This window comes from Phocoena phocoena, chromosome 7 (assembly GCF_963924675.1).
Source record: "Phocoena phocoena chromosome 7, mPhoPho1.1, whole genome shotgun sequence".
Classification (NCBI taxonomy): Eukaryota; Metazoa; Chordata; class Mammalia; order Artiodactyla; family Phocoenidae; genus Phocoena; species Phocoena phocoena.
Window position 1 is genome coordinate 76,217,295 of NC_089225.1, and position 27,749 is coordinate 76,245,043.

Consider the following 27,749-nt stretch of genomic DNA (forward strand, 5'->3'; position numbering starts at 1 on the left):
TTTGCATAACCTACTAGTTGCTTTTTTACAATAAAAATTGGTAGGAAAAAAAGGTATGGAAATTTACAACCCTGTGTATTCTATTAACTAAGGGGAAGGAGATAAACTATTAAAAAATTTCTCAGAATAAAAGAAAACTCATATAAAATATTTTTTTAAGAAACAGTTTATAATTCAAAATTTGAACATTTCTTGATTTTTGCTTTTTAGTATGGCATAATTCCTCTGGAAAGTTAAAAATATAATATGGTCTTTTGTCAGAATAATAATTTCCTCTTTCTCCAATGACTTCCTTACTAAGCTTTACCTGCATTAGCTTAATACTGAAGGCAAATAAATGGGCAACAACAATTTAGAAAAAACTCATCAGTTTTAGATACTTTTAGATACTTGGGCTTTAGAAAGCCCAATTTAGCTTCCGCAATGATTAGTTTATTGAACCGATAAACTACTTCTTAAAGAAGTTAAATGTATATTTACATGTCTTAAGATGAGCTCCTTTGGCACCTGAGTTGAGTACAATATACCAGAATGAAGAATCTCTAAGAGAAAGTTGTCTAAGGACTATATTTCATCTATCTATACATATATACATACACCTATACAAATACATATACACATGTGCACACACACACACACACACACACACACACACACACACACAAACAGAAATAGCTTTTCCTTTAAGAAATGCTGAGGATGCTGAGAATTCATTTAACCAAGTAAAGTGATCTGACGGTTATTAAAAACAAGTTTTAAGTTATTTGGAGTGTTACCAAGTTTCAAGAAGTCAAAACTTTTACAGTAATATATAATTCAAACGGAAAAAACCAAAGGATTTCTTTTGACAAAACCTAATTTCTTTTGATACAGTAACATGGTCATGAATTTACAGTTATCTTAACATGGTAACATAACAGAGTTTTTAATAGTCTCCAGGTGGAAAGTCATCAAAGATTACTCAAAAAGGAGTAAATCTTCCCCGCCCCCCACCAACTAGGACCAAACATAGTCACCGGCCACCCAACAAACATTCTGCTGTCCCTGGACTGTGACTTGCACTGGCCCCAGCAAAAGACCATTAAATGCCACTGTGCAGATCTCCTGCTAAGCCTCCTCACTCACTAGGAATTTTACACAAGAACTTTAGAAGAGCTTGATGTCATCCTGCTTTATGAGCATATCCACCTTGCTACTGCTGACTCTGGCACTGTGTTAATAGTACTACTGGTGCCATGATATTTTTTATGCATACTTTTAGAACTCTGAATAATTGGCTTCTATTCTAAGACTTAGAAGATACCTAAAATTCTGTAAGTTGCATAAGTCTGTCAGCACTTTCTTCTACATTCAATTAATAAATATGTTTGGTTGACTGAAAACAGAGCATACTCAGTTTTACCTAAGCATCTTCTACTCTAGAGATTCTGGAGGACGAAAATCCTCTACACCTCTGTACCCTGTATTCTCCATCTTTTACACCTTGTTAAATCTGACGTATGTTGAGAATGGGCAAAAGACATTTGAGCTAAAAATGATGCCATGCTGCTCTTTCCTCTCCTTCAACTTGTATAGAATATCCCTAATCTAGTTTCTAACCCCCTCTCTGCTCTGGTTAAAGGACTGTCTCATATAGCAGACCATATGTAATGGAAATCTTATGCAGTTTCAAAATATCCATGATTGAAAAACATTTTCAAGTGTAAAATATCTCTTAAGCATCTATAAAATAGTGTATATTCTTATTTAAACTTGACACTGTTATCCTAAACAAAATTTTGTCAATAGAGGCATGGTATAGAACTTACCTTGGAGAATCTATTAAATTCAAATGCCTTCATTTTGTTCTGTTTACATCAACCATAATATAACCCAAGTTACTTTTCCTGATATGTAAAACATTTTAATAAATCCATTTGAACTTCAATTCTTTCATTAACATGTAAACTCACATGTACAATTTTATTTTTTGTCACATATTTAAATATTTTGAGAGCTGATATCTCAGTACAGGAAATGAAATTATGCTAGTAACTAGCAATTTAGCATTAAAACACTTCCCTAAATTCTTCTATGCTAAAGTGCATTTACAATATAAACATGCCATATATGAAGCTATAAACATGCCATATATGAAGCTATAAACCACAATCTCACACTGAAGTGGATTTCAAATCCGACATTCAGTTCAAATGAGTCAAAGAGAAAAGTGCTAACAGAGCAAATCTGAAACAAGTTCATGGGGATTGGGCAATGAGTCATCAAAGCGGAACCTTTTGGACACCATGCTGCTATCCTCCGGGATATTCTCTTTGTCTTCTCGGTCACTGCAGGTTCCATTACAAGAGGGTTTAGAAGTCTTGTCTTCAGAGGACCTTATTGTATGATCCTGACTTTGAGAGGAACTGGAAGTTTCTTCAGGGTGAAACAAGTTTCCAAAGTCCCACTGCTGGAGCCAAGAATGAGAAAGGCAGATTTCGGCTGTTGGTCTTTTCCTTTGAATGAAAACACCAAGGGAAAATTGAGAACCAAAACTCAGGTTGGAAATGTCTGCAGTTCAATATATTATAGACTTATTATTTATTTATTATGAAAATAACACATACTCATAGTACAGAAGGGAATAATAATAGGAAAAGTGGAGTACCTAGAGTTTAATTCTGACATGTGCTGAAAATTCAATTTATCATGGAGCTTACGGATGAGACTATCTAGTCATAAAACTGGAAACATATTTTAGGCTCACAAATAAAGATTAGTAAAATTATAAAGACTCCTGGGTTTACAAACCCTTTGAAGGAAAATATATGTAATTTATAATCTTTATTATTATTTTGTGTTCTTAAAAAGCAGTTAACTGTTAAATCTTGAAAACCAAGGCTATTCTTCAATGACGTTTATCCAACGTTTTTAGTTTTTAAATTTTATTTTTGCTTGTGAAAGCAATATGGTCAAATATCACAATATTTCAAAAGGAAGGAAAACACCTATTTATACTCAACTCCAACCTTAACACACCCACCATTACTATCAGAACATAGGTTTCCTTAGTCTTTGATTTTATTGTTCATTTTTTCCTGATAATAAAAATTAAGGTGCTCATTATAGAAATTTTAGAATCTAGATGAAAAAATATTTAGGAAGATAAATACTGTTTATAACCAGAAACAAATAGTATTATTGCTATTTCTAATAAATAACCATTCATGTTCAATATAGAGCCAGTGAAAGTTTGTTCAGACTTGCGTTAAGCCAATAAAATAATTAACAAACCTCTGAGGGTTTTTTTCTTAAACAGATAAGGAAACTGAGTCCTCCAGGAGATTAAGTAATTGTAGGAGATAAAAGACCTGACAAGCAACACAACCAGGATCCCAGCCCAAGGCACTATATCACAGCTTCTGCATTATGTACAGCCAGGCCGTTTTAAAGTAAATAGGAGATTGGGATTGACATATATACACTAATATGTATAAAATGGATAACTAATAAGAACCTGCTGTATAAAAAAATAAATACAATAAAATTCAAATAAATAAATAAAGTAAATAGGGCTGATCCAGGTAAAGAAAAAGGAGGTCAGCTTTTTCTTTTCCTGCTTTGAAGTTGCCAATGAATGAGGTAAGAGTCTTAAGACATAGTTTCATGTCCCTTCTTTAGTAGGCGGTCAAAGAGCACCTGCTGCTTAGAAATTTGACAATCAGTAATTTGGACTTGTTATACAACTGTAGTTATTTAACTATAAATCATTCATAACAAAGTCTTACCTTAAGCAGCCATGTGTATTGTAAACCTTATACTTCTAATTATTTTAGGGAATTTCAGGGATTAGTAGCAGGTTGAGAGAGAAATAACCCAAATCTTCTCTTCAGTTCAAGACTTCCTGTTACATATTTTGTATTGTCTATGTTTGAACTTATGGATTATTATTTAATGATCTTTCATACCACCTCTCTCCCCATTTTACCTGAAACTTGAGAGCATACATCTAGTAATTTTATACTGTTTTAGAGTATATCTTTCTTAATAGTCATATATAATTCATTTTATAATAGTATTTAAACAAATTAATGTTATTACTTACTCTGGATTTTTTACTAAAAGGCTCTGGATGAAGTCTGTGGCCAGCTGTGAAACTGATGAAAAAGTTTCTTCTGAATAATCTACATTAACTTGGGAAATATTGAGGTATGTTTCTTGATTATCTTCTCCCACAAATGGGGATGTATGAGTTAACAACATATATGTTATTATACCAACGTTCCTGAAAAAACAAATAAGGGAGAAGATGGGAACTTAAAATGTGTGCTAATCTTAAAACACCTATATAAAGTCAAATTGATTCTCAACATATCCCTGTCCTCAAAACTTGTACAGTTAAACTACAGATTTTAAATTGCTTTTCAAAGTTCCTACGGTATACTACTAAAACTGAAATAATTATGTTATCTCAAAGTTTGCCTCACAGAAAAATAATATGAGGGAATGCACATGTGTGTTATATAATTATAAATATGATGTATTAAACATATATCATTATATCTACAGTCTGCCCTTCACACAGATACCTATGTTATCAAGTACACAAAGCTGCCCTGAGCAGCATTTCCCAAATGGTGTCCAATGACACAGTAATGGTCTGTGAGACATAAACAGGATACCATGCAAACAGAATCTGCAGGTTTGATAAAGCACAATATTGGGCAGGCAGATTTTTTTTTCATTGCAAAACGTTTAGAACCGTAAATATGTTAATGACAACTCCTGTGTTCAGGAACCAGAAAAAGACAATACATATAGTACCTATTTCACCCAATTATTTAGCCACAGGACCCTTTTTTCTTGGCAAATCCATTACAGTCCCAAACACAGAACACAGGGAATAAGTCTAAACTCTTCTACTTGGCCTTACGGAGTCAGTCTTCCACTGTGGTCCCAACTGAAGTTCCAGTATCAATGCCAGTTCTACTCTATGACATTCTCTCTGTGTCAGCCACACAAACTCACAATACCTGAGAAATATACTCTCATAAAACTAAACTTTGCATGGCTCTGACCTCATTTTTCTGCTGAGCAAATACCTTCCCTAGTTCTCCTAGACCTAGACCAGATGTCTCCCAACTGGTGCTTGTCTGCTAATTCCCCCATGCTTATTAAATAGCATTTTATCTTTTTTATAGAACATGTAACACAGTACTGTGGCTATTTTGTTCTTTTACCAGAAGGGGTCTTCCTCCAGGAAAGGGATTTTCCTATTTATACCTGCACCTTTGGCTCACAGCCAGAGTGTTATTAAAAAGAATGAACAGGTAAATGTTTTCCTGTGGCATAATAATGATACTTGAATAAAATCTTTTAAAGAAAGCTTTATTATTTACTTCTGGAACCAAAGAACCCTAGAATATATGCTAACCAGCTTTTAATAAAGGCATTCAAGTGATTAACAAAATCTTACCACATGTCTGTTGCTGTGGTAATAGGATCATAGTTCAGGATTTCTGGAGCTGAAAGAGAAAATAAAATTCAATACTGACAAATTTAAAAATGTGAAAATTACTTTATATTAAACTGGATTTAATTTTAAAGAACTACCAATATGATCAGTAGAAATTCAGCATAGTATTAATTATCCTGTGATTAGACATTTAAACATATCTAATGTTGAGAAAATTATAGAACCAGATGGTTCAAAAGCACCAATTATATTCTTGAAGTAACCAGTAGCTATGTAGTATTTTTTTTAACCATTGAGATTAATCTCAGGAGAAACAATTATGAAGAAGTAAAATGTTAGAAGCTGGAATCTTTCTACAGTTTACAGTTTAAGTTTTATCACTCTGTTAGGAATTAGTTTGAGTTATTTTATTAGACTGATTTAAGTTTTTCTTCCCAGGGTAAATAGAATCATATGCATTTACAATGACACTATGAGCAAATTAAGCTTCATGGAAGTGCTTTAGATTTTCAAGTAGATTAAATATTCCCTTAAACTACAGAAAACCTAGTTTCCTAAGCAATTAATTTTCCACTGTCTCCTCCCCCACCAAAAACATTTTTTAAAAGGTGCAACATAAATTGTCTATACTTTCTAAACATTACCATAAATTTCAAATCAGTAGAGTCCAAACTAGGATCCGTGATTGAATAACTTTTTTGTTTCACAGTATAGTTTCATAATTTTTCCAAAGAGAGATTGTTTCTTAAAGCTTAACAATTTTGTTAAAGCCTTTGAGTCACATATGTTGTCAGCCTCCATTGCACCACCTACCACCTTTTCACATACTTCTGTGAGCTGTTTTATCTCCAATTACAATCATTATTCTAGGACATGGTAGCCTCTATTAGCATTCAGAAGTTAGTAATTTGCTTTGCTTTTCATTTTGGGAAAGTCAGCTGCCTAGCTGAGTAGCACTTGTTCTGTTTACTTGTATCTTTTCAATGCGTGCATGGGACTATCAATATGAGCAACAACAAAAAAATGTAAAAAACTTGTTACTATAAATTAAAATACTTTATGTACTGCTTCATACAAGTTAAAAAATCTTTCATCTGCATGATCTTATTTGTTGATTTAGTACAGTATTCCTAGATTATCTAACTATAGGTTCTTTTTGACACCCCTATGAAACAGGCTTCAAACACAGTAACATTTGCTTCTGTTTTCCTCTTTTTCCATTTTTTCCTGCTCCCTAACTTCCCTTTTACCTATGTTTCTCTATGTACAAAGCTTTTACACACAAACATTAAACTTTTAACTTATATGTCCACTGTCCTGTAAATTGTTGTGAATGTCTCAATTCGCTACAGTTCATTTAAATGTGTCATAAGCAAATTTCAATGCACTAAAATATCTGAGCCAAATATATCCTGGAATTATATGCCCTAAAATATAGTTCTATACAGATATCATTTAGTTAATACATTTCAAGATGGTATAGAAAGTAAAAAGAAATTCTTACCCAAGTATTCTGGTGTTCCCATGATTTCCCGAAGTTCACATGCATTCCCTATTTTTCGAGACATTCCAAAATCTACAATTTTTATGTCCCCAAGAGGGTATATGCTGCTCAGTAATATATTCTGTGGCTAACAAAGCACAACAAAACAATGGTAAGTAATACAAAACAATAAAAGAATACTAATCTCAGATCAGAGGTAAATTAAGTGGAACTTATAGTTTAGCTATTAAACATTTTATCGAGTCATCCATCGAACACTTACTGAACTACTACTTAGGAGAAGCTATATATTCAATGATAAAGTAAAAAATATACTCCAAGAGGCTTCTTGGTTTGAATAAAAAAGATGGGTACATAGATTAATTGATTATGAGATATAGAATACTCAGTAGTAAAGACTACTTAATTCTGCCCATTAGAAAGTCCAACAAACCTTTGCAGTAGAGATGATGCTTAAGCTGAACCTTAAAGGATAAATAGAAGTATGCCAGTTAGAAAAGTGTTCTGGGGAATAGCATGACAGAAGGCATGAAGGAATAAAAATGCATATATTTCCAGGAACATAATGGTTCAATACACTGTGATGGTTCTGGGTCTGACCATTCCCAGGTTTCTACGTGAGACAGAAAGAGGCGTGGTGGGGTAAATGAAAGGGAGATTGTCCAGGAAGAGAAGAGTCCAATGTTCAAACAATAAGAGACAGTTTGATCCAGATTTTAACGTCCTTGTATGGCTGAAGAGGAAGGATAAGGAGAAAGGATAGTAACATGAGAGGCTGAAGTGGCATCTCAGGGATTGGGAAGGGGCCTGAATGGTCTGGGGGCGGTGGGGGGAAAGGAGAAGCCAAAAGACTGAAAGCCTCAAGGGAAAGATGAATGAGTATAATGGGAGCAAAGGAGTGAGGACTAGTAGGTTATCTTCAAGATGGAAATCAAAAGTAAGTATTTTAGAGACAGACAGTTTTATAAGATAGAAAGGTCCAGGATGTGGCAGTAAGAGTGGGATGGAGTGACACGATGGCAGGACTAGAACATATAGTAATGATGGTTTTTAAGAGCCCAGTGATTAATCTGAGCTGCTCACACATGCAGTCTTCTCTCTGCCAATACAGGGTTAGTCCATGTGCAGTCTAGACAAGCATGATCTGACTGCTGTGTCCTCTCAACACCAGCCTGCAATGAATTGTGCAAAGCAAGAGCAGAGAAGGAACAGAGATGTAGTGTTACTTAAAATCACATTACATTACCTTTAAATCAAGGTGTACAATGTTATTCTGATGTAGATAATAAACTCCTTCAAGTATTTGTTTAATGAGTCTGATAATGTCATTTTCAGAGACCATTTCAGCCAACTCAGGTAAACACAGATTGAAAATTTCTCCACCTGCAGCACTGAATAAAATTCAAACAACAGAAACTTGAAAAATCATTGACCTAAAAATGACAACTTTTAAATACTGTATACCTTTAATTAAAAGACAAGGCCATCGAAACTTTATTCTCTCTATATACACACATTTAATGGGGGGGTGGTCCTGGGTGGGGGGGAATCTTTAAGGAATAAAATAAATAAGAATATTTCAAATTCTGGGTGCTAGTACTTATTTATGAGCTCAGCTCTGTTCTATTCTACTCATTTATTCATTATATATAAATACAGTTATCAGCTATGTATAGATACAGATATTTTGATCCTCATGACAATCAAGTGAGGTAGGTGGTTATCATTCGCATTTTACAGATAAAGAAATAAGTACAAAGAGGTTAAGCTACTTGTACAAGGTCACATAGTAAATGGGGGTTGGGGGGACAGAATCTGAATAATATGGATGAGAATCTGCATTCTTTACCAATATCCTGTATTGCAGCTTCACAAAGAATACTTGGGGCCAGAACCCATATCTTAATTGTTTTTTTTAAGAACTGAAAATCTAAGAATGTTGACAAAAAAAGCATTATGAAAAATTCCTAGGTTTGAAATAAAATGATTTAAATTTAAGTCCTAAACCTGCCATTTATCAGCAATATAATTTAGGGTCAATCACTTATTTGAGCTTTCACATCTGTAAAATAGAGATATTACTGAACTCAACAGATTTTTTTTTGAGGACTAAATCTAAATAAATGAGATAAAATTTGTCAGCCAGAACATCGTGCAAAAAAATCTAGATGGTTATTAATCAAATTTATAAGGTATGTTTGGGAATATCTCAAGTAAAACCTATTCTATGTAATAAAATAGAAACTCATTTATTTCACAAAACACTATTTTCCCCCCTTTGGTTCACTGCTGTATCCACAGCATCCAGAACAGTGTCTGACATGTAGAAGGTACTCATTCTCTTAGAATGAGTTCTTTGCTAGGCCCTTTATAAGATACATCTGGTAAGAAGTCAGACCAAATAATTGGAAAGTATAAGAAAACTGTACAAAATAATGACTTATATCCACTATTAAGATATGGAACATACCAAAAAAATATGGAAAATACCAGAAAGATCTGAATTCTTCAGTATCTAGCAGTATATGGCAGCATAAATTCATTCTTGAACACTTTATATGTATATACCAACATTTACATTACACTCACTAAAGTTAATTCAGTAGACAGAACCCTCCATTAATTCTAAAATTCAAAATAGAATCTAAGAAAACATATGTAAAGCACTTCCCAGTGCCTAGACCTAAGAGGACAGCAGGTTGCTTATAGAAGTGCCTACTGAAATCAAGACTGCCTGGCTTCCACTCTTTACTCTGCCACTAACGAGCTACCTGAACTGGGAGAAAATGTGTTTCTGTTTCTTCTATTGTAACATAATGATACATAACAAAAAATGATAGCTCCTGCTTCAATGGCTTGTCGTAAGAATCATATTAGATAAACCATGTAAAGTACTGAGTACAACAAATGTTATAAGCCTGAAAGCAGATCATCTGTAAGTATTTAATACAGTGTCTGACACATAGTAAATATTCAATAAATATTAGCTATTATTATAATGAGCCAACTAATATTAATTCCAAATCTAGCCAACATCCAGCCTTACTGAATTTGGGGGCTTCTCGTTAAACTCTGATTATGAAGGCAATTTTAAAAGTCTTTGCTAAATTTAAATTCATTTTTAGAAATACTTATACATATAAAAATGCACATAATATATTCTTAAGTGAAAAAAAGGGTTATAATAGAGTATATTTAGTAGATGACAATTTTGTTTCTACAGGTATACATACATAGACAGAAAAAGAATAATTTTAAAATACAGGAATATGCCATAAAAGTAACCACAGTTTACAAATGATTTCTATTTTCTATACCTTCTAAACTTAACACAATAAATAGGTGTTACTTTTACACCAGGAAAAGTATCCTAAGGGTTTCTTGTTTGTTATTTCAGTAACAAGATCAAACAAACACTATGATGATCAGCCAATCACACTGTCCCTACCTTTTAGTTTGGCAAGCTGACCAATGTCTTTTGTAGGAATGCCATTTTTCCCACAAAAGAGGGAAAGCTCTTCACCACAGCTCTCCATAGGAGAAGCTATGGTAAATAGAAAATGAGGAGGAGTTAAGAGGAGGGGAAGAACAGATAACATAAGAAGCAGACCGCAGAAGTTAGCGGAAACTGGAAACTGGAAGCATAAATGGAAGCAGAGTGGAGTAGTAGACTAACAGACCCTTTGTTAAAACGGCACCCAGAGCGGTGACTACAGAGAAGAAAAGATATCTCTGTAATCAGAGAAGCCACCTATATCATTATCATTGCCCTGGAAGGTAAATTCAGGTATTTCTACTCTCTCTCTCTGTTGAAGAGTTTGTCACCTGAAGGAACTCAACCAAAAAATTTAGAAATTTGGAGTATTCACGTGCTTTTGCTTATGTATTTGTATATGTGTTGTGTACACTGTCTCGTAAATCTATGTGCTATATACTACTTAAATCTACATTTGCCTTTTACAGCTTTCTAACGCACAGTTTAGATATCAGTAGGGAAGTAGAGAATTATCCTTTAGAAGAACTCCCATAACAATAAAGTTAACATGTAAAAGATTAAAATCAGAATATTTTCCTATCCAAAATAATAAATTTCCCTGGGTACTAGAGAGCCAAGATTTTCAGTAAAACAAAGCAATATCTCCCTCATCCATAAATGACAAATCTATGCATATAGCTTTGGAAATCATAGTAAAGATTTTTAAATTAAGTATTTATTTTTAGTGATCAAAATGAAGTAGTTTTAAATTTTTCATATTGAGTATCTTTCAAAATTATATTCCAATGCTAATGAGGGGAAACAAAACCCATGGAATTTCAGAATGGAAAGAAACCAGCCAGAGTATTTCCTGTCTCTAAATTAGAATATGTGAAGTAAATACCAATCTCCCTTTTTGGAGGATTATTTTAAAAATCAAATGAAAATATAAAGTGCTTAGCATGGTGCCTGCCATATAGTAAATGCCCAACATATATTATTGTTGAAATGTTTTGCTATGGTCCTCATCATTTTCTACTGGGTCTATAATATTTACTTAAAGATATTTAATAGGCAACATAAGCTGGTAATTTCTTCACAGAAAGAAATTATTATTTCTCTTCCATATAATTTCATAGAGTTGACTTGATAAACTTATATTTATCCTAACCAATTTCCCCTATCGAACTTTGCTATATCTAGGACAAAGTTCTTGTCCCACATTTTCTACAGATTATACATACATATTCTTTATAATCAATTTTAGTTAGCTCAAAACTCAGCATTGAAAACTTAATGTGCCCAATTAGACAACACCTTCTTTCCAGAAGTTTTTAAAAAAAACTTTGTGTATATTTTATTTAATTATCCAAAAATGCTTTAAAAACATTTGCTATAGAAAAGTTGTTGCCTCACGGAGAGTGAAGATGGTTTGACTCAACTACCCTCAAAAATTTCCCCCAATTTATAAAGATATCTAATACTAACTCCAGAATAGTATTTATATGACTTTTCAAATAGTTAAAGAAAGGGCTAAAAAATAATTTAGACTTTATAACTGGTAATGAAATACTTTCCTGTGGACTAAGTATTAAGATAAAAATAAAAGATTTAGTAATTGTTAAAAACTGTTACATTGACTGCAAGAAGTTAAGTTTAATTCACAAAAGTAAACAAGTTAATTTGGTTCAAACAATTGGTTTAGGTTAAGTGAAGGCAAAACAAAACACAAAAGCAAAAATAAAACAGAGCTATCAGAACCCATAGCTTAATAGTTCCAAAGGAAGATTAAAGTTAGAGTCATATAATTAACAAATAGTACCTTTTTAAAGTAATTCTGTACCATCCATATAAAGAGAAATTTGACAACACCTAATACAAGCACATATGCATTTACTCCCGGACCTTGCAATCACATTTATAGGAATTTACGCCAAAACTATACCTCCACAAATGATGGCCATCCAAAGAAGACTGAACAAATGGTACACCATACAGTGGAGAACTATACAGGCATTTAAAAATAGCAATAATAATAATAATATTAAAAAAGATGTCTATGAACTATGAATATGAAATGATTTCCAGGATATAATGTTATTTGAAAAAAAAAGCAAGGCACAAAAAGGCATATATGCTATTTTTTCTGTAAGAAAGAAAGGGAAATATACATATATACAAATTTGCCTATATTTGCAAGAAGAAACACATAAAGAATGAGCCAGAAACTAATAAATATGGTTACCTATAAGGTTGAGTGCGAAGAGAGTGGAAAGGATAGGAATGACAATAAGACTTTGTAGTATACTTTTATAATAATTCAAACAAATAGCATTAATGGTTACCAAAATCACTAGATAAAAAGCTGTTAAAGAACAGAATATTCACAGTGTTAAAATATTACCACATAGGTTGCTTATTAATTATAAAGGGGAACATGTTCCTTACAATGTGGAGGGCTGGCAGACTCCACCTTAGCCATGTTCTAATTAGAAAGACCAATAATGGAACAATCCGAATGTAATTGTCACCTCATGTTTTACAATAAGAAATACACATGATCATCCACAATGTCCCCTTGCCAAAAATATTTAACCTAAATCTAGTCATGAGAAAACAAACACACGAATCCAGGATGTAGAATACTTCATGTGAAAACAGATACAGATTTCCCCCCCAAAAGACAATGTCAGGAAAAATAAAGTGACTAAAGAAGTTTAGCAATCAAATATAATGTGTAAGTCTTGATTGGCTCTGGTACCGGAATTAAAAAAAAATAGGTCCATAAGACATTTCAGGGATAATCCAAAACATTTAAATATGAACTATATATTTGATGATAGTACCGGATTAATATTAACTTTCTTAGTTTTGATACTGGTATTGGTTATGTAAAAGAATGCCATTACTCTTCAGAATAAATACTCTGGCAAGTGAAGAAGAAATATCATGATACCTACAACTTTCAAATAGTTTGGCAAATATGGCAAAATGCCAACATTCGGTGAATCGAGCTAAAGATTATGAGTGTTAATTGTACTGGTCTTTCAACATCTCTGTAGACTTAAAATTTTCTCAAATAAAAAAGTCAGGGAAGAAAAATGAGTATGCAGAATAGTTTGAAAAGAATATCAAATTGGCAACAGTAATTAGAGTAAAGGATTCCATTGTTTTCTTTTTACCACATAAAAAATTATGCCACCTTATTTTACATAGCTAAACCTGCCCAACACATTTTTACCTTTGGTTGAGATTGTGTGATGTGACAAGGCCACCTCAAAAGTGATAGGCATAGTAATAAATTTTAATAGGTCCTAGTTGCTCTGGTAATATATTTATCCACTCACATTTACTGATTGCTTGCTACATTTCAGCCACGAGATACAGTTCAGCCCTTACAGAACTCAGTTTACTGGGTAGGGTATCTGAATTAATTTTCAGAGTATGAACAAGGTCCATCCATAAAATGTGTTAAAACTTTTTGATGTATTTTGTTGTTGCTCTTAGGATGAGCACCCCCAAGAGAGGATTTTATGAAAGTGGTCAATGCTCCTATTGTATACTCACTCTCCAAACCTAGTATTCCATTAAGTACTGTTTTTGAAAAATATTAGCTACTGTTCACATACTTCAAACATGCAGATGTCATGCAAGTAGATAACTTTTTAAAGGTCAGCTTAAGAATTTGACAAAAATAAACCAAAAATGTATGAAAATGAAATCCTATTGGTAGAATCCCGGTCTTCTCTGCGATTCTAATTTATTTTGAAGGTACTATAATATACCGTAATTGGTATGTTGCTGTTCTGGGAGATATACATAGTATTCATTCTTAAACAAACTACTTGTAGGTTTAGCATTTTGCAAAATAAGCATTTTCATTTACAAGTTCACTCTAGGCAATCATCTTTCCTGGTACAAAAATATTTAGATTTTTAAATAAATATATAAGCAAACCTATTCATCCCTTAAAATAACTGAACCCTAAAACTTGACTAATATACTTTTATTTTATTTATTTATTTTTTTGCGGTACGCGGGCCTCTCACTGTTGTGGCCTCTCCCGTTGCGGAGCACAGGCTCTGGACGCGCAGGCTCAGCGGCCATGGCTCACGGGCCCAGCCACTCCACAGCATGTGGGACCTTCCCGGACCAGGGCACGAACCTGTGTCCCCTGCATCGGCAGGCAGACTCTCAATCACTGCGCCACCAGGGAAGCCCCTGACTAATATACTTTTAAATTCAAAAAGGCAATAGTGCAGTTAGCTACTAAAAAGAATTACTATATTTATAATTTTTTTTTGCTAAAACACCTCTTTAGTTTTTTTTTATAAAAATTATTTTGTAATGAACTATCAGAACCTAAAGTACACTAAGCATAAACTTAGCTGGTCTCTACTAAGTGTTGCAAATGTTCAGATACACATTTTACATAATTATAATAAATGTGTCAGACTGTCACATTTTAGAGTAACACATCAATAACAACACTGTTTTAGAGTAACATGTCAACATATTGGTTAACAAGCCAGTTAGTTTAACCATATTCTATCCCGACTTGACAAATTATTGAAATCTAGGTGTTTTCAACTTTTCACTGACTTGTGGGACGAGATATATATTTTTTCTTATTGCTATAATTCCTAACATAGTGTTTTGCACATCACACATACTAAATATATGTGTTTTTTTAACGAACTATGTGGTTTACCTTTCATTCATGCAAGTTTACCTTTTTTTTCTCCTTGGGTCACTTCCTTGGATGTGCTTTTCAAATAACTGAATATACAAATTATTTCAATCCTATTTGCCCACCAGATTGTTTTGCAGAAAACCTCATCAATTTTCTGTGCCATTAGCAATGAAAGTATACTCATTTCACCATATTCCGCAAACACAGTATTGTCATTTGTTTACTGAATGCTGTTTAATTAGTTTTTGGGTATGTGTGTGAGGCTGCACATTAAGTTTTGTGAAAACATATAAATATACACTATGTTCCTCTAATATTTTATCGACAGGAATCTTTACAAGTTCTTGTCTTACTTTTATCATTCTTGTTCTTGACATTTCAAGCAACCTTATCCAACAATTAAAATAGGTACTATAAATTTACTTCAATTTTTAAAAATGTATACTTACTGTTCCAATATCAAAATGATTTCATTTGTATTTTCATAGACTTCATGAAGATTAATTACATGGGGACAGGACTTTGCCAATTCAAGTACTGCAATCTCATGCAGAATCTCTGCTCGACAATCCTGTCCTCTTCTTCTCTTTTTCAGAAATTTTGCAGCATATTCTTGACCAGTAGATTTTGATATACATTGTCTGACCACAGCAAATTTTCCTCTGGGGGCAAAAGTGAGGACAATCAATTTTAACTTTTCCATAGAGAACAATATTAGTATAACACAGATACTGTTATACCTCCAACTCTGTCCATCCTTTCAAATATTCATGTCATCAGGAATTTATCTTTGTTCTCTTAACCTAATCAACTACGGTATGTATTTTTATAAAATTTATAGTACTATCACATGAAAATATAAATATAAATATATTTAATATATAAATTTATATACAAATGTATATATATAAATATATATATTTATATAAATATAAAATATATATAAATAAATATATAAATTTAATATATAAATATATTATATATATAATATATAAATATAATATATTATATATATAATATATATAAATAAATATATAAATTTAATATATAAATAAAATATAAATATAAATGTAATAACAAGATAAGACAATTATATTTATTCTTTACTATCCTATCATTAATATGATACATTACTATTGTAGGGGGAGATCTAATTTGCCTACCAACTCCATGCCATACTCTTGATATAAATTATTGTGTTTAAGTATCACAACAATCCTACATAGTAAATATTATTCTGTTTGGCAGACTCCAGAGAAGATATGTATCTTGGTCTATTTTCAAAGACCAAGAGTTTCACATTAACCCTCTATGAAAAATTTTAGCTTTCCTTCAAATGAAAAAAATTAAATGCAGAAATGGGTATTTGACTTATTTACTTTTATTAGTGTAATCATTCTGCCTTTCAACATCACTTTTAACAAGCTTTGAAGCTTTCTATCACAATTTGTCAATTGTTCTACCAGAGTATCTCTTAGTATTGCTCAGTACCATGAAGCTTATAACAGATACCAAAGGTATATACATCTTACGGAGAGTATCCAAAGACACTTCATGATCAAGTAAGAAAATTCATGGTTATCAGTAGCTACGTACAAACACACCATTAAGGTCATATTTATCATTTTAGGAATAAACGCGTTTTACCTCTCTCCAATAACAGTGCTCAACATTTCAGCCAAAAGTTTAAAAGACTGGCAAATGATGTATTCTAAGCCTATAGTTGCCCAAAATTTAGTTTCTCAAAGACCTAAGCTACTTTGAGTCAGACTATTTTAAGAAACTAATAAAAGCTATTGACTGCCTACCCAGAAAAATGTACACATACCCTTATATAGAAAGTTTTACATATAATTTCCGACGGTTTTCAGATTTCAAAGACCATCCATAAACTTCCTAAGCCTGGTCCAGGGGGTCCAAAATTAACACCTTCTATCCTAAGGCTCAAATGACTCACTGGATACTAACAAATCAGGTATAAATAAAAACCTATCTTTAATACACTTGGGTTCTGGGGTGGGAGTCGGGGACAGAATAAATTGCTTGGCTGTATTTTTACTTGCTATTCTCAAGCAGCAGGATGACAAAGATCCCTACTGTTTATATCCCAAATTTCCTCAAAATTGGTACCAATGAAAAGCACTGGAAACCAACCTGAGAAGGTATAGTTACTAATGCAAAAAACTATTTTTTAAAAAAGTGGCCAAGCTATAATTTGATTCTTTTACATTTATCAAAATAAATATCAACTCAGAAAATTTGCATGCACAAACTTGATTTTTTGATAGAACTTTTCATTTAAGATTTGAGAATGCTTAATTTATTATTTTACTTATTTATTTAACATCTTTATTGGAGTCTAATTGCTTTACAATGGTGTATTAGTTTCTGCTTTATGAGAATGCTTAATTTAAATTATATTTTCTTACTATATACAAAAGGAATACAAATCAATGCATTTTAATGACCACACACAAAAAGTTAATCAGTTCCTTTGTTTTATACTCAAACTGCCCATGTTTTATAGATTTTATGCTGGATAAACTGAGTCAAACTAAGAGTAAATGACTCATGAAAGGTTATATATGGAAATGGAGTACCACGACTTAAATTGTGGAATGTGAAATCCTAGCTTTCTCTTCTGACCATTACAAAACAATTCCTCCCTTTAAGATAGATTTTTTTTTAAAGAGGTAAATTCACTTTTGCCAACTCTTAGATTTAGAAGTGAAAATTTGTCTAAAACAAAAAGGAAACTTTGAGTCTTATGAAGAAATTCACCTTGTAAAACTTAGGAAACAAACTAGTTAGCCAAGAAATCTGTCCATCTGAAAAAGTTTATAGTACCAATTATGACAATTAAGTTCTGCTGTAATTTTACAATTATATCTATAAGCCAGAATTTTCTCAGGAACAAAGAGCAAAATTAAATAATAACACTTTTACCTAATTGTTTCAGGTATTCTTATGAGGCTTACAAGTATAGTACTCATTAATGCAAAGCAAAGATGACCAAATGATATTGGTAATAATTTGCCAATGTTCATCACTAAGTAAAAGCTCCATGAGGGCAGAAACCCTATCTGTCCTAATTACTACAGTAATTATAAAATCTACACTTCGCTAACTAACACATAATAGGAACTGAATATCTGTTGAATGAATGCAAGAGTTATGAACCTACTATAGTACCACACATTGTGCTACTTTGTATACTGTACTTAAAGCATTTACATTTTTAAAGTTTATTTGAGACTCAAATAAAATTTTACATATTCATTTATATACTGTTAAATAAGGTAAACATTTTTACCATAATTATCAGATGACTTAGGGAAAAAAAGCAAGTATTTGTTTTCCATTCTAAAATGCTAATTGTCATTTAGAGGTATCAAAAATAATATTTAATATATAATGTTCCTATATCAAATTTAACAGAAACATTTAAGAAAATTTAAAACCTTAACAATAGCACTTAATTCATACCCTAAAAAGGCAAGGCTGTCTAGATTTCCCAGCAGCTAAAAGGCCTTGTTAGTTACCCTTCTACATTCTAGAATAGACAATAAAATGTGAAAGGACGGGGGAGGGTAAGCCACAAAGGAAGCTGACGTTTATTTTTGCATCTGCCTCACCCTTCTAACCACAAGAAGTCCTATGAAACCTTGATTCAGTTGGGGGAGGGGTGGAAAAAACTCAACCAACATGTTAAAAAACAGGAACAATGCAAAGTTTTTTGAGAACAATCAAAAATGAACTGTTAACTTTTACATATTTTCTTCTAAGTTGCTGAAGAAAAATAAATTCTAAAACACTAACATCTTAAAATTAATTAAAAAACTGATTTATAAAGATAATTCTGTAATCACCACATGCTAGAATTATATGTTTGTATGCTTCAAAATGTACGAGCCTCAGAAGAAACAAGATTATGATACTAATTTTCACTTTGCAAAAGTATGGGATAATATCAAAATTGGTAAAATATTGAAAGAATTTAAAGCAAGTTCATGGCACATGAAAGGGCACAATTTCCAATTTATCAAGGTTTACTAATTAGACACATCAATATTTACCATGTAACTCATTAGCCCATATCAATTAAAAGAAAAAAGTTAGGTCTCTTTCATGAAGGTATTAGAAGATGAAATATTAGCCATCTGAATTTGTTTTCATCAGATTCTACCATGAATTTTTGCTCTAAAATGTTGTATACTGAGTCAAGTTTATGACTGTGATTTATGATGGCACCCCATTTACAAAACTTAGAATTATTAATATTGTTCTCAAAGTTTAAGTTATCAATATTGTTCTTAAAGTTTAAGTTCTCTAAAACCCTCAAAGAAAAAAAATTAGTCTTTCTAGCTCCGACACAGGCTATTTCAATAAAGTTTTGTTGTATTCTAGATGATAAGATATTGACAATACTGTGTCCATTCTAGACTTTCTCATTTTAAAACTGATGATGAAAAAAATACAAAGTGGTCCAGAAGAGGATAACTGGATCAAGGAAGGCTCTCTGAAAATCAGGTCATAAGATGACCATTTAAGGAAACTGGCAACATTTTGCTATATTCAAATCTCTGAAGGGTTTTTACATGGACATTATATGCAGCTACAAAAGGAGAACTATGTATAGTGGGTAGAGGTTAGCAGAATAGAAAACAGAATTCTGTGCCTAAGAGGTGCCCACAAAATGGAACAGACCATTCTGAGGTAGTGAGTTCCATCATTGAAGCATTCAAATTGAGGCTGGGTAAAACACTTGTCAGGAAAATTTTAGAAAAGACTGCTGCACTGCATAAAAAAATTACATTAGAAGGCCACTGACCACTGAAGTCCTTCCAATGTAAAGATTCTATGACTATTTAATGAATAGTGAGATACAACTAAAAGAACACTTACTCTTTCCTGTATAATGCAAAGAGAAATAATACAGATTTAGAACTAAACTATTTCTTGAAAACATTCTGAAAGGGTTTTGAAACTATATTTTATAAAAAAAATAAACCATTAGAAGACTCAAATATTTTGCACACAAAATTAAATAAATATGACAGGAATACTGAAATATGCTTTCACATTTAGTTCTTAGTCTGATGAGGTGGATATTATCACCCTCATTCTGCAAAAGAAAGACTGCATCCAATATCTGACAAGTGAAAAAGCCAGGACTGGCCTTTATCCTTGACATAAAAGACCACCAAGAATAGAATTACTTGCCATGGTTCAGTCAATTTTTGTTTTCACATTGAGATTTTCAAAGATAAAAAATCATTCACACTATTTTACTGTGCATCTATCAATACAAACACGGACTTTTACCATTTTAATGTAAAAATCAAACTGAAAACAGAAAATGATCATCATCCTACCACCCTTTGTTAAGTGTTTTTAATTTAAAGCTCAAAATGCTGAATAAATAACAAATTATTTGGTATATCTTTTGTAACTTTCATATATATTAAAATGGTAGTGCTAAATGGTTTCATAATCTCAGTTCACTCCTTGGTCTTAAGGAATTTACACCTTCGTTAACCCAAAACAGATTAGTACCAGTGTAAATACAGGTTTTACTTACAGTACATGCATTGTTTGTCATACAGAATTATACTATCTAATATGAGTTAATTCATTTTGTTTAGAAAAGAGAAGGAGAATCTCCATATTCATTTTTTTTAGCCCAGCACAATACCCTAATTAAAAATTTTTTTATTCAACAAAAACTTCTATGGTGTTCTACTAAATACTTTACAAATATTAACTAGTTTAATCCTCACAACAACCATATAAAATAGATAACAATTATCTTCATCCCTGGTTCTCAGATGAGGAAACTACAGAACCAAGAGGTACAGTAATTTAATTGAGGTTAAATAGTAAATGGCAGAGCCCAAACTTGGATGTGGCAGTCCACTGTGCTAAGCTGCCTCTTCCCATGCACAGCCTCAAGTAAGAACCCTGACTTCCTACCATGGGCTCTGAAGCGAGGTGGGATGTATCCTATATGCTCACTAACCCTCCACGGATTTGATTTCCAAGTCAGTTAAGACTAAACCCTGTAAAACATCAGCAGAGATGAGGACTTTTCTTTCTAATCACTGCAAAATAATCATCAAGTGAGTTTTATGAAAGTATAGACACAGAAATCCTAAATGTGAATTTAAACACGTACACATCAAAAGTTTCCTTACCTTCCTAGCTCTTTGGATGTAAGTGTATAAAAATTACTAAAGTTTTCCATTTTAATTGGAGTTTGAGGAGTTGTAGTTAGCAAGCCCGAAATACTTCGACACTCAAATCTTCTCCTCGACATGTTAGATGACTCTCAGGTAGGCTTCTTCAGTCACTTATTTTTACCTATTTAAAAAAAGAGAAGATGCAGGATATAACTTAAATGCAATTAAGAAAAAAAAAGATGTTATCTCAGATAGGATGTGCGTTATATTATACAGCTCAAAATATAGCTATAAGATACAACCAAAAAAAAAGAAGAAAGAAAGAAGATTTAAGAGCATATTCTACCCAGAAGGAAGAAAAACAAAAAGCATACACATAAACTGGTATCTCCTCTATGGTACTTGAACTAAAATACTGACTTCATTTCAGAATAAAACTACTGAAAAATCCTGTAAGACCTCCCAAATTCTTAAAAAAACAGTTAAAATAAAATTGTAATACAATCATTCAATCTCTTTTTTAAAAAACATTAAAAAAATTTTTTTTAATTTCATTTTTAAACTCTCATTCTTTAAAGTTATATCTTCACATAACAAGATAATTTAACACAGCATGATTATAACACATAATTATAACACATAACAAGAAAATTTATAACACATAACAAGATAATTTAACACAGCATGATTATAACACAAATGATTATTCATTTTACATTTAATTTCACATGGCCAAACAAATTTGACGGTAAAATCACATGTGAGTTATGTTACTGACATGTGAATGACTACAAGAAATGGACTTGTTTCATAGGCCTTAGAGGCAGAACACAGCACAGAGCCTGCTATGCATGAAGAGCTCTATAATTTTGTTGGATGAGTGAGTGACCACACATAAAGCCTTATTCTAGAGTTCTAATCTGTAACTGAAGCTCATATTTATATGGAACTTTATATTTATGAGTATTCAGTTTTAACATTAAAACTACTATTTCATATTAATTGAATTCATATAATAACAGCAGACTATATATTTAAGATATGCCTGACTTTTCTGCTATGCCTATCTAATAAGAAATCCAGGATTCTTCTTCTAGCACCCTCTTATAAGAGGGTGTAGTTAGCAAAATGTGTCTCTGACACATTTTTCCTCCCCTTACTTCCTACTTGACATGTTCTGTTCTTTATCTTCCTAAATTCAAATGCCACCTATATTCAACTTAGCAGGTACGCAGTATGATTAGAGGGGAGTGTTTTCAGTTTCTGTGGCCTTTGAAAAAACAAAGCCCTAACTAGTTTTGAGGTACATCTCTAGTATTCCAAAAGTAGCGGTGTAGAATTCTGAAAATAACATTTGGACTGAATCACATCTGGGTCTGAATCCCATTTATCCGTCATACCAGCTATGAGACATTTAACTTTGCTAATGTTATGGGGTGAATTATGTCCCTTCCCTCATAATTCATATATTGAAGTCCTAACCCTCTAGTACCTCAGAAAGTGACTGTATTTGGAGAAAGGGTAATTAAATTAAAATGAGGTCATTAGGGTGTGCCCTAATCCAAGAGTACAGGTGGCCTTATGAAAAAAATGAGATTAGGATACAGAAACATGTAGAGGGAAGATCATGTGAAAACATAGGGAGAAGCCCATCTACAAGAAACCAGCCCTGCTGACACCTTGATTCCAAAATTCTACTCTCCAGAATTGTAAGAAAATAAATTACTATTGCTTAAGTCACCTGATGTACAGTACTTTGTTGTGGCAGCCTAGCAAAGTAATACAGCTACTTTAAAAAAGAAAGAAATATTTCAAATGTGTAGGAAGGGATACAAATATAACAAACACTTGGGGTTTTCAATCTTATTACTTAGCCATATTTTGTTTAAATTAAAAATAAATAAGGCAACATAGACACAGAGTCGGTCCCTTCTTTCCATCCCACTAGCACTGGGTAGGAGAGCTTATCATCTCCTTGCCAACATTTGCCCCATTCAGACAGTTTTGTGGTTTAGTTTGCATTTCTCTGATTACTAGTGAGGACAGCTTCAATTCTGCTGCCCCTAAAGTATGGATGAATTATAGAATGTATCTGGCAGTACTCTAAATATTAAAAATTAAAATATGATGAACTCACGTAGAATCACACTGGTACAGTGCTAGTCACGAAAGCACATCATGATTGTTCAATAAATAAACACTGTTACTATTCTACTGAAAGATGCTCTCCACACTCCTCTGCCATTGTTGAATAGCTGGACCCTATATTTCCACATACAAAACTCTCACCCCAAGTTAGCTTAAACTCAACTCTTAAATTCTGTCTTTTTATTCTGTTTTGATGAACTATTTGTATACTTTTAGCTCTGATGGCACTCAGTTTCATTGGTCACATATTCTTCTCTGAAAAATCAATATGGTTACCAATTTCTATGCTCAACATTTTTTTCTTCAGGTTATCTTTGGACTTTTAAGATTTTTTCCCCTAAATTTAAGTCTATGAATTTGCATGCTTATGACCACATTTATACATAGAAAAAAGGGATATACCTGTATTATAGATACAAATTGGGCTACATTCCCAACATGGTTCCAAATCAGGCCTTAGGAAACATGAGCACAAGAACATGTCAAATTCACTCATATAGAGAGAGTACAGGCTCTTGATTCTAAGATGTTCACCTCATCTAGATTCTAGAATCTAAGATGTTTATCTCATGCTGTAATATATCAGCTAAAAAGTGACCTATTCATAAGAATCTAGTAGAATGGAGATATATTTTATAAATAATTTTCTGCTCTCAAGTTTCAAAAGAATCAATATGGATCTTAGATATACTCAAAGACTTATGTTTAATGAAGCATGATTTATAATAGTTAAAAAAATATAAAGCCTGTAGAATGAATGAATCCCAAAGTCCAACAATAGGGAAATGGCTAAATATACCTAAATAATAGGATATTATATACCTGATAAAAATTGTGCTTTCAAAGAATATTTTTAACTCATATAATACTAAATGAAAAAAGGAAGACAAAACTTTACATACAATATGATAATTTTGTCATATAAAGTATATGTATTTGTTATATATAATTTTTGATATGTTACATAATTTTGTTAAATATAAAAGCAAATAGAGGAAAATACTGGAAAACTATGGCAACATATTAAGAGTGGTTATCTTTGGGTGGTGAGATTATGGCAGTATTTATACTTTCCTGTGTTTAAGTTATCTACACCAAGCAGGTATAGGCGAAAACTAATAAATGCCTTTGGGTAAAAAAGATGGCTTTGAATATATATGACAAGACTCTAAACGCAGAAACTTACCCATTTTTAACAGCAAAACATATCTCTTTATACATTAAGTGTTACTTGGCTGGAAGTTCATGAGCTATTATTGCTCAGGTTTTTTAAGGCCTCAACGTTTTCTCTGCATTTATTTAGAGCATATGGTATTCATTATCCAAATAACATGTCTGTTCTTATGCAAAGACCATATAAGCATTTAGGGTAAATACTAAGCAAGAATTAGTACCTTGTTTAATACTGCATAGAAAGAACAATTTCATAAATTCTGAATTAATGTTATAGTTATAATTCTATATAATGAATAATAATTTGTAACCTTAAGACATATGGCTTTATTATATCACTTGGTGAAAATCCAGATTCATCCCAGGATCCCTCCAAAAAAAAAATCCAAAATGTGATATCCAAAATATAATACTAATAAGTATTAAGTTTTGTAATACCTATTCAGTTATATTAGAAGGAAAAAAAACTTACCTTTTTTAAAAAAAGGATTGAAATAAGTAGTGATAATAAAAACAGGGCCCATTAATCAAGCTACTTAATAGCATTTCCTAATACTAGACATTGGCTTGTGTTTAATTTTTTACCTAACAGATTTTCCTCCCCTCACATGTACTGTTGGTCATCATAATGGATGAATGTACCATGGTATTTGTATATTTGTATGATTATAAATGCAGCTGAAAAGTGTTGGGTAATCAGCAGTTTTTAAAATACATGTTAGTACAAAAATCATTTTCTGAATTGTGATAAATTTTACTCTGTCTCTGAATATGCTGGAAACACAAGCCATGTCTCAGAAAAAAGGAAAAGCACATTTCTGAAGGTTGAACTTTAAGCTTATCTACTTATTGCAAATATACCTATATTACAAACTGCCTTAGGGATCCATATAGCATCCCTTAAGCGTAGCTTCCTTCTATTTACTGCACTTGCACCAGTTGCCACAGCCTAGATATTTTTTCCATTTCCTCTCCTTTGGCCAATTTTGCATATAGTGGAGCAAGAATGTCACCTTTTTCCACCAATCCCTCCACAAACAGCTTGCTGCCCTTCATGTAAGATTTAATCCTTGGGCACAAGCAGGTTATCAATCAGCTGTCTTTCCTTGCATCTTCCTAAATTTCCCACTGAATCCTCTTTAACTCCAACAATCACAGACCTTTTCTTGTTTTCTACCATAATTCACAGACCTATAACTGACTCTAAATTACCAATAGGTCTCACTCCATTTGAAATGCATCTCATAACACTATTAGGCTATACTAATAAAAAATCTCAAGGTACTTAGTACGTAAATTTGTGTGTGTGTGTGCGCACACATGAGTAGGTACACAATTATAGACACAATCAGGCACTAAAAACAGTAAGAGGATAATAGAAGAAGGCAAGATACAATTAAGCTTCCAATTACACAGTACTATCAATACTAGGAAAAATGGCACCTCAAGTTTATTTGCAAAGTTTTTTTTTCATTAACTCCCATTACAATAATCACAATAAGAATTCAGATTGGATCAGTGAAGGAAGGAAAAAAGGAAATGTTAGGCTTGATCTGGGCCTTTAATTTATTTGAAGGGAGAAAGCAAATGTGATGTGATCAAAAGTAAGACAAACAGTCCCTATAAACCTCTAAATAGCTCTATTTAAAAATATTCATCACGGGCTTCCCTGGTGGCGCAGTGGTTGGGAGTCCGCCTGCCGGTGCGGGGGACACGGGTTCGTGCCCCGGTTCGGGAGGATCCCACGTGCCGCGGAGCGGCTGGGCCCGTGAGCCATGGCCGCTGGGCCTGCGTGTGTGCTCCGTGGCGGGAGGGGCCCCGGCACTGAGAGGCCCGCGTACCGCAAAACAAAACAAACAAAAAATATTCATCACGATATTCATTTCAAAGTTATATATAAAAATGTTTTATAAAATAGAATACATCATATAACACTAAGTAAAAACATCTAGAGAATTAAATTATCTGCTTTGATCCTTGCATTAGCTTCCCAGTAGCTACAAGTTCAAGTCCTTATAGCACGCACACAAAAGCCTTTGAGGCCAGGTACACACCAGCTTCATTTCCTGCCACACTTGTAGCTCATCTTTTGCCTCCACATCTCTCTTATACTGTCCTGTCTGAACATCCTTTCTACCTTTCTTTAAATGCAAAAACTCTTCGTATGCATCCTTCTTACCTCAACAAAGAATGTCATTTCCTCCAGGAAGCTTTCCCTAAAACCCACAGGTTGCCTTTAATGCCTGTCCTTTACGCTTCAAATAGGAGGAACCTTGACATACCTCTTGACCTCAACATGTAACATGTTAGCCTGCAATTATATTTAGTGTCTGAAGGGTTGCAACCATTTGCTTTCATGCCTAAACTCCCAGCACGGTGTCTGGCACCTGGTAGGAATTTTTTTTAAATGTCTGATGAACTGAATTGTTAAGAATTATGAAATATAGCAAGAAGAATTTTTAGGTACATCTCATATCTTCAAGGGTTTAGCAGAACTTGAGATCCATCTTGAAATTATCATACTGGAGCTTCAAATGCAGCTAATCTCTGTTTAATTCAGTATTTGGCTAAATAAAATAAGAAATATTTTAAATTGCTATCAGAGAACTTCAGTTCTAAACAGGATAGCCATAGTCTGGAAACATGGATAAAATTATAATATCATATATTGTAATATAATACCAACAGGCCATTTATTTTGTATTTACCTATCTTTCCAAACTAGGTGGCCACATGATACTATACCTACTTCAGCTAAGAATATCAATATTTTAAGAGCTGCCTCAATCAGGAAATCCAGACACTTGTCCTGCCAAGGACTGATAAATCAAGATCTTCATGAAGTAAATTTGAAAGGCAATGGAAAGCAAAGTAAGGCACAAGATGAGAGGGGAAAAAAACTTTTTCTTTCTACATTAGCATTTATAGCTACCAAGTTTTCCCTAGGAAACAGAGGAACTGTAGATTTATTTATCTAGAATCCATCAGAATAAAGGAAGAACTTTCTGCTAGTGTGGTAAAAGGATACATTTTTAATTAGTCATTGATCAGAAGCAAAAGTATTTGTGTAGGGAAAGGGATGATGATGATTTTCAATTTCAAGGAAGAGACTGTTCCTTATA

General features: G+C 32.7%; 1 protein-coding gene across 1 annotated transcript; it reads right to left on the reverse strand.

Moving 5' to 3' along the window:
- Positions 1-2,212: 2,212 nt before the first annotated feature.
- Positions 2,213-21,443, reverse strand: STK17B (serine/threonine kinase 17b). The gene is made up of 7 exons (XM_065880799.1): positions 21,322-21,443; positions 15,577-15,789; positions 8,206-8,350; positions 6,960-7,086; positions 5,456-5,504; positions 4,085-4,264; positions 2,213-2,495 (listed from the first exon to the last, which is right to left on the reverse strand). The coding sequence occupies exons 1-7, from the start codon at positions 21,441-21,443 to the stop codon at positions 2,213-2,215; spliced, it is 1,119 nt and encodes a 372-aa protein (XP_065736871.1).
- Positions 21,444-27,749: the final 6,306 nt, after the last annotated feature.

Bases quoted from the DNA above. Each gene is read 5' to 3' on its own strand.
- STK17B (XM_065880799.1), bottom strand. From the start codon at position 21,443: ATGTCGAGGAGAAGATTTGAGTGTCGAAGTATTTCGGGCTTGCTAACT. The intron at 5,505-6,959 runs GTAAGAATTTCT...TTTCTCTTTCAG, and splicing joins GGGAACACCAGAATACTTGG to CTCCAGAAATCCTGAACTAT. The intron at 2,496-4,084 runs GTAAGTAATAAC...TTTCATTCAAAG, and splicing joins CTTTTAGTAAAAAATCCAGA to GAAAAGACCAACAGCCGAAA.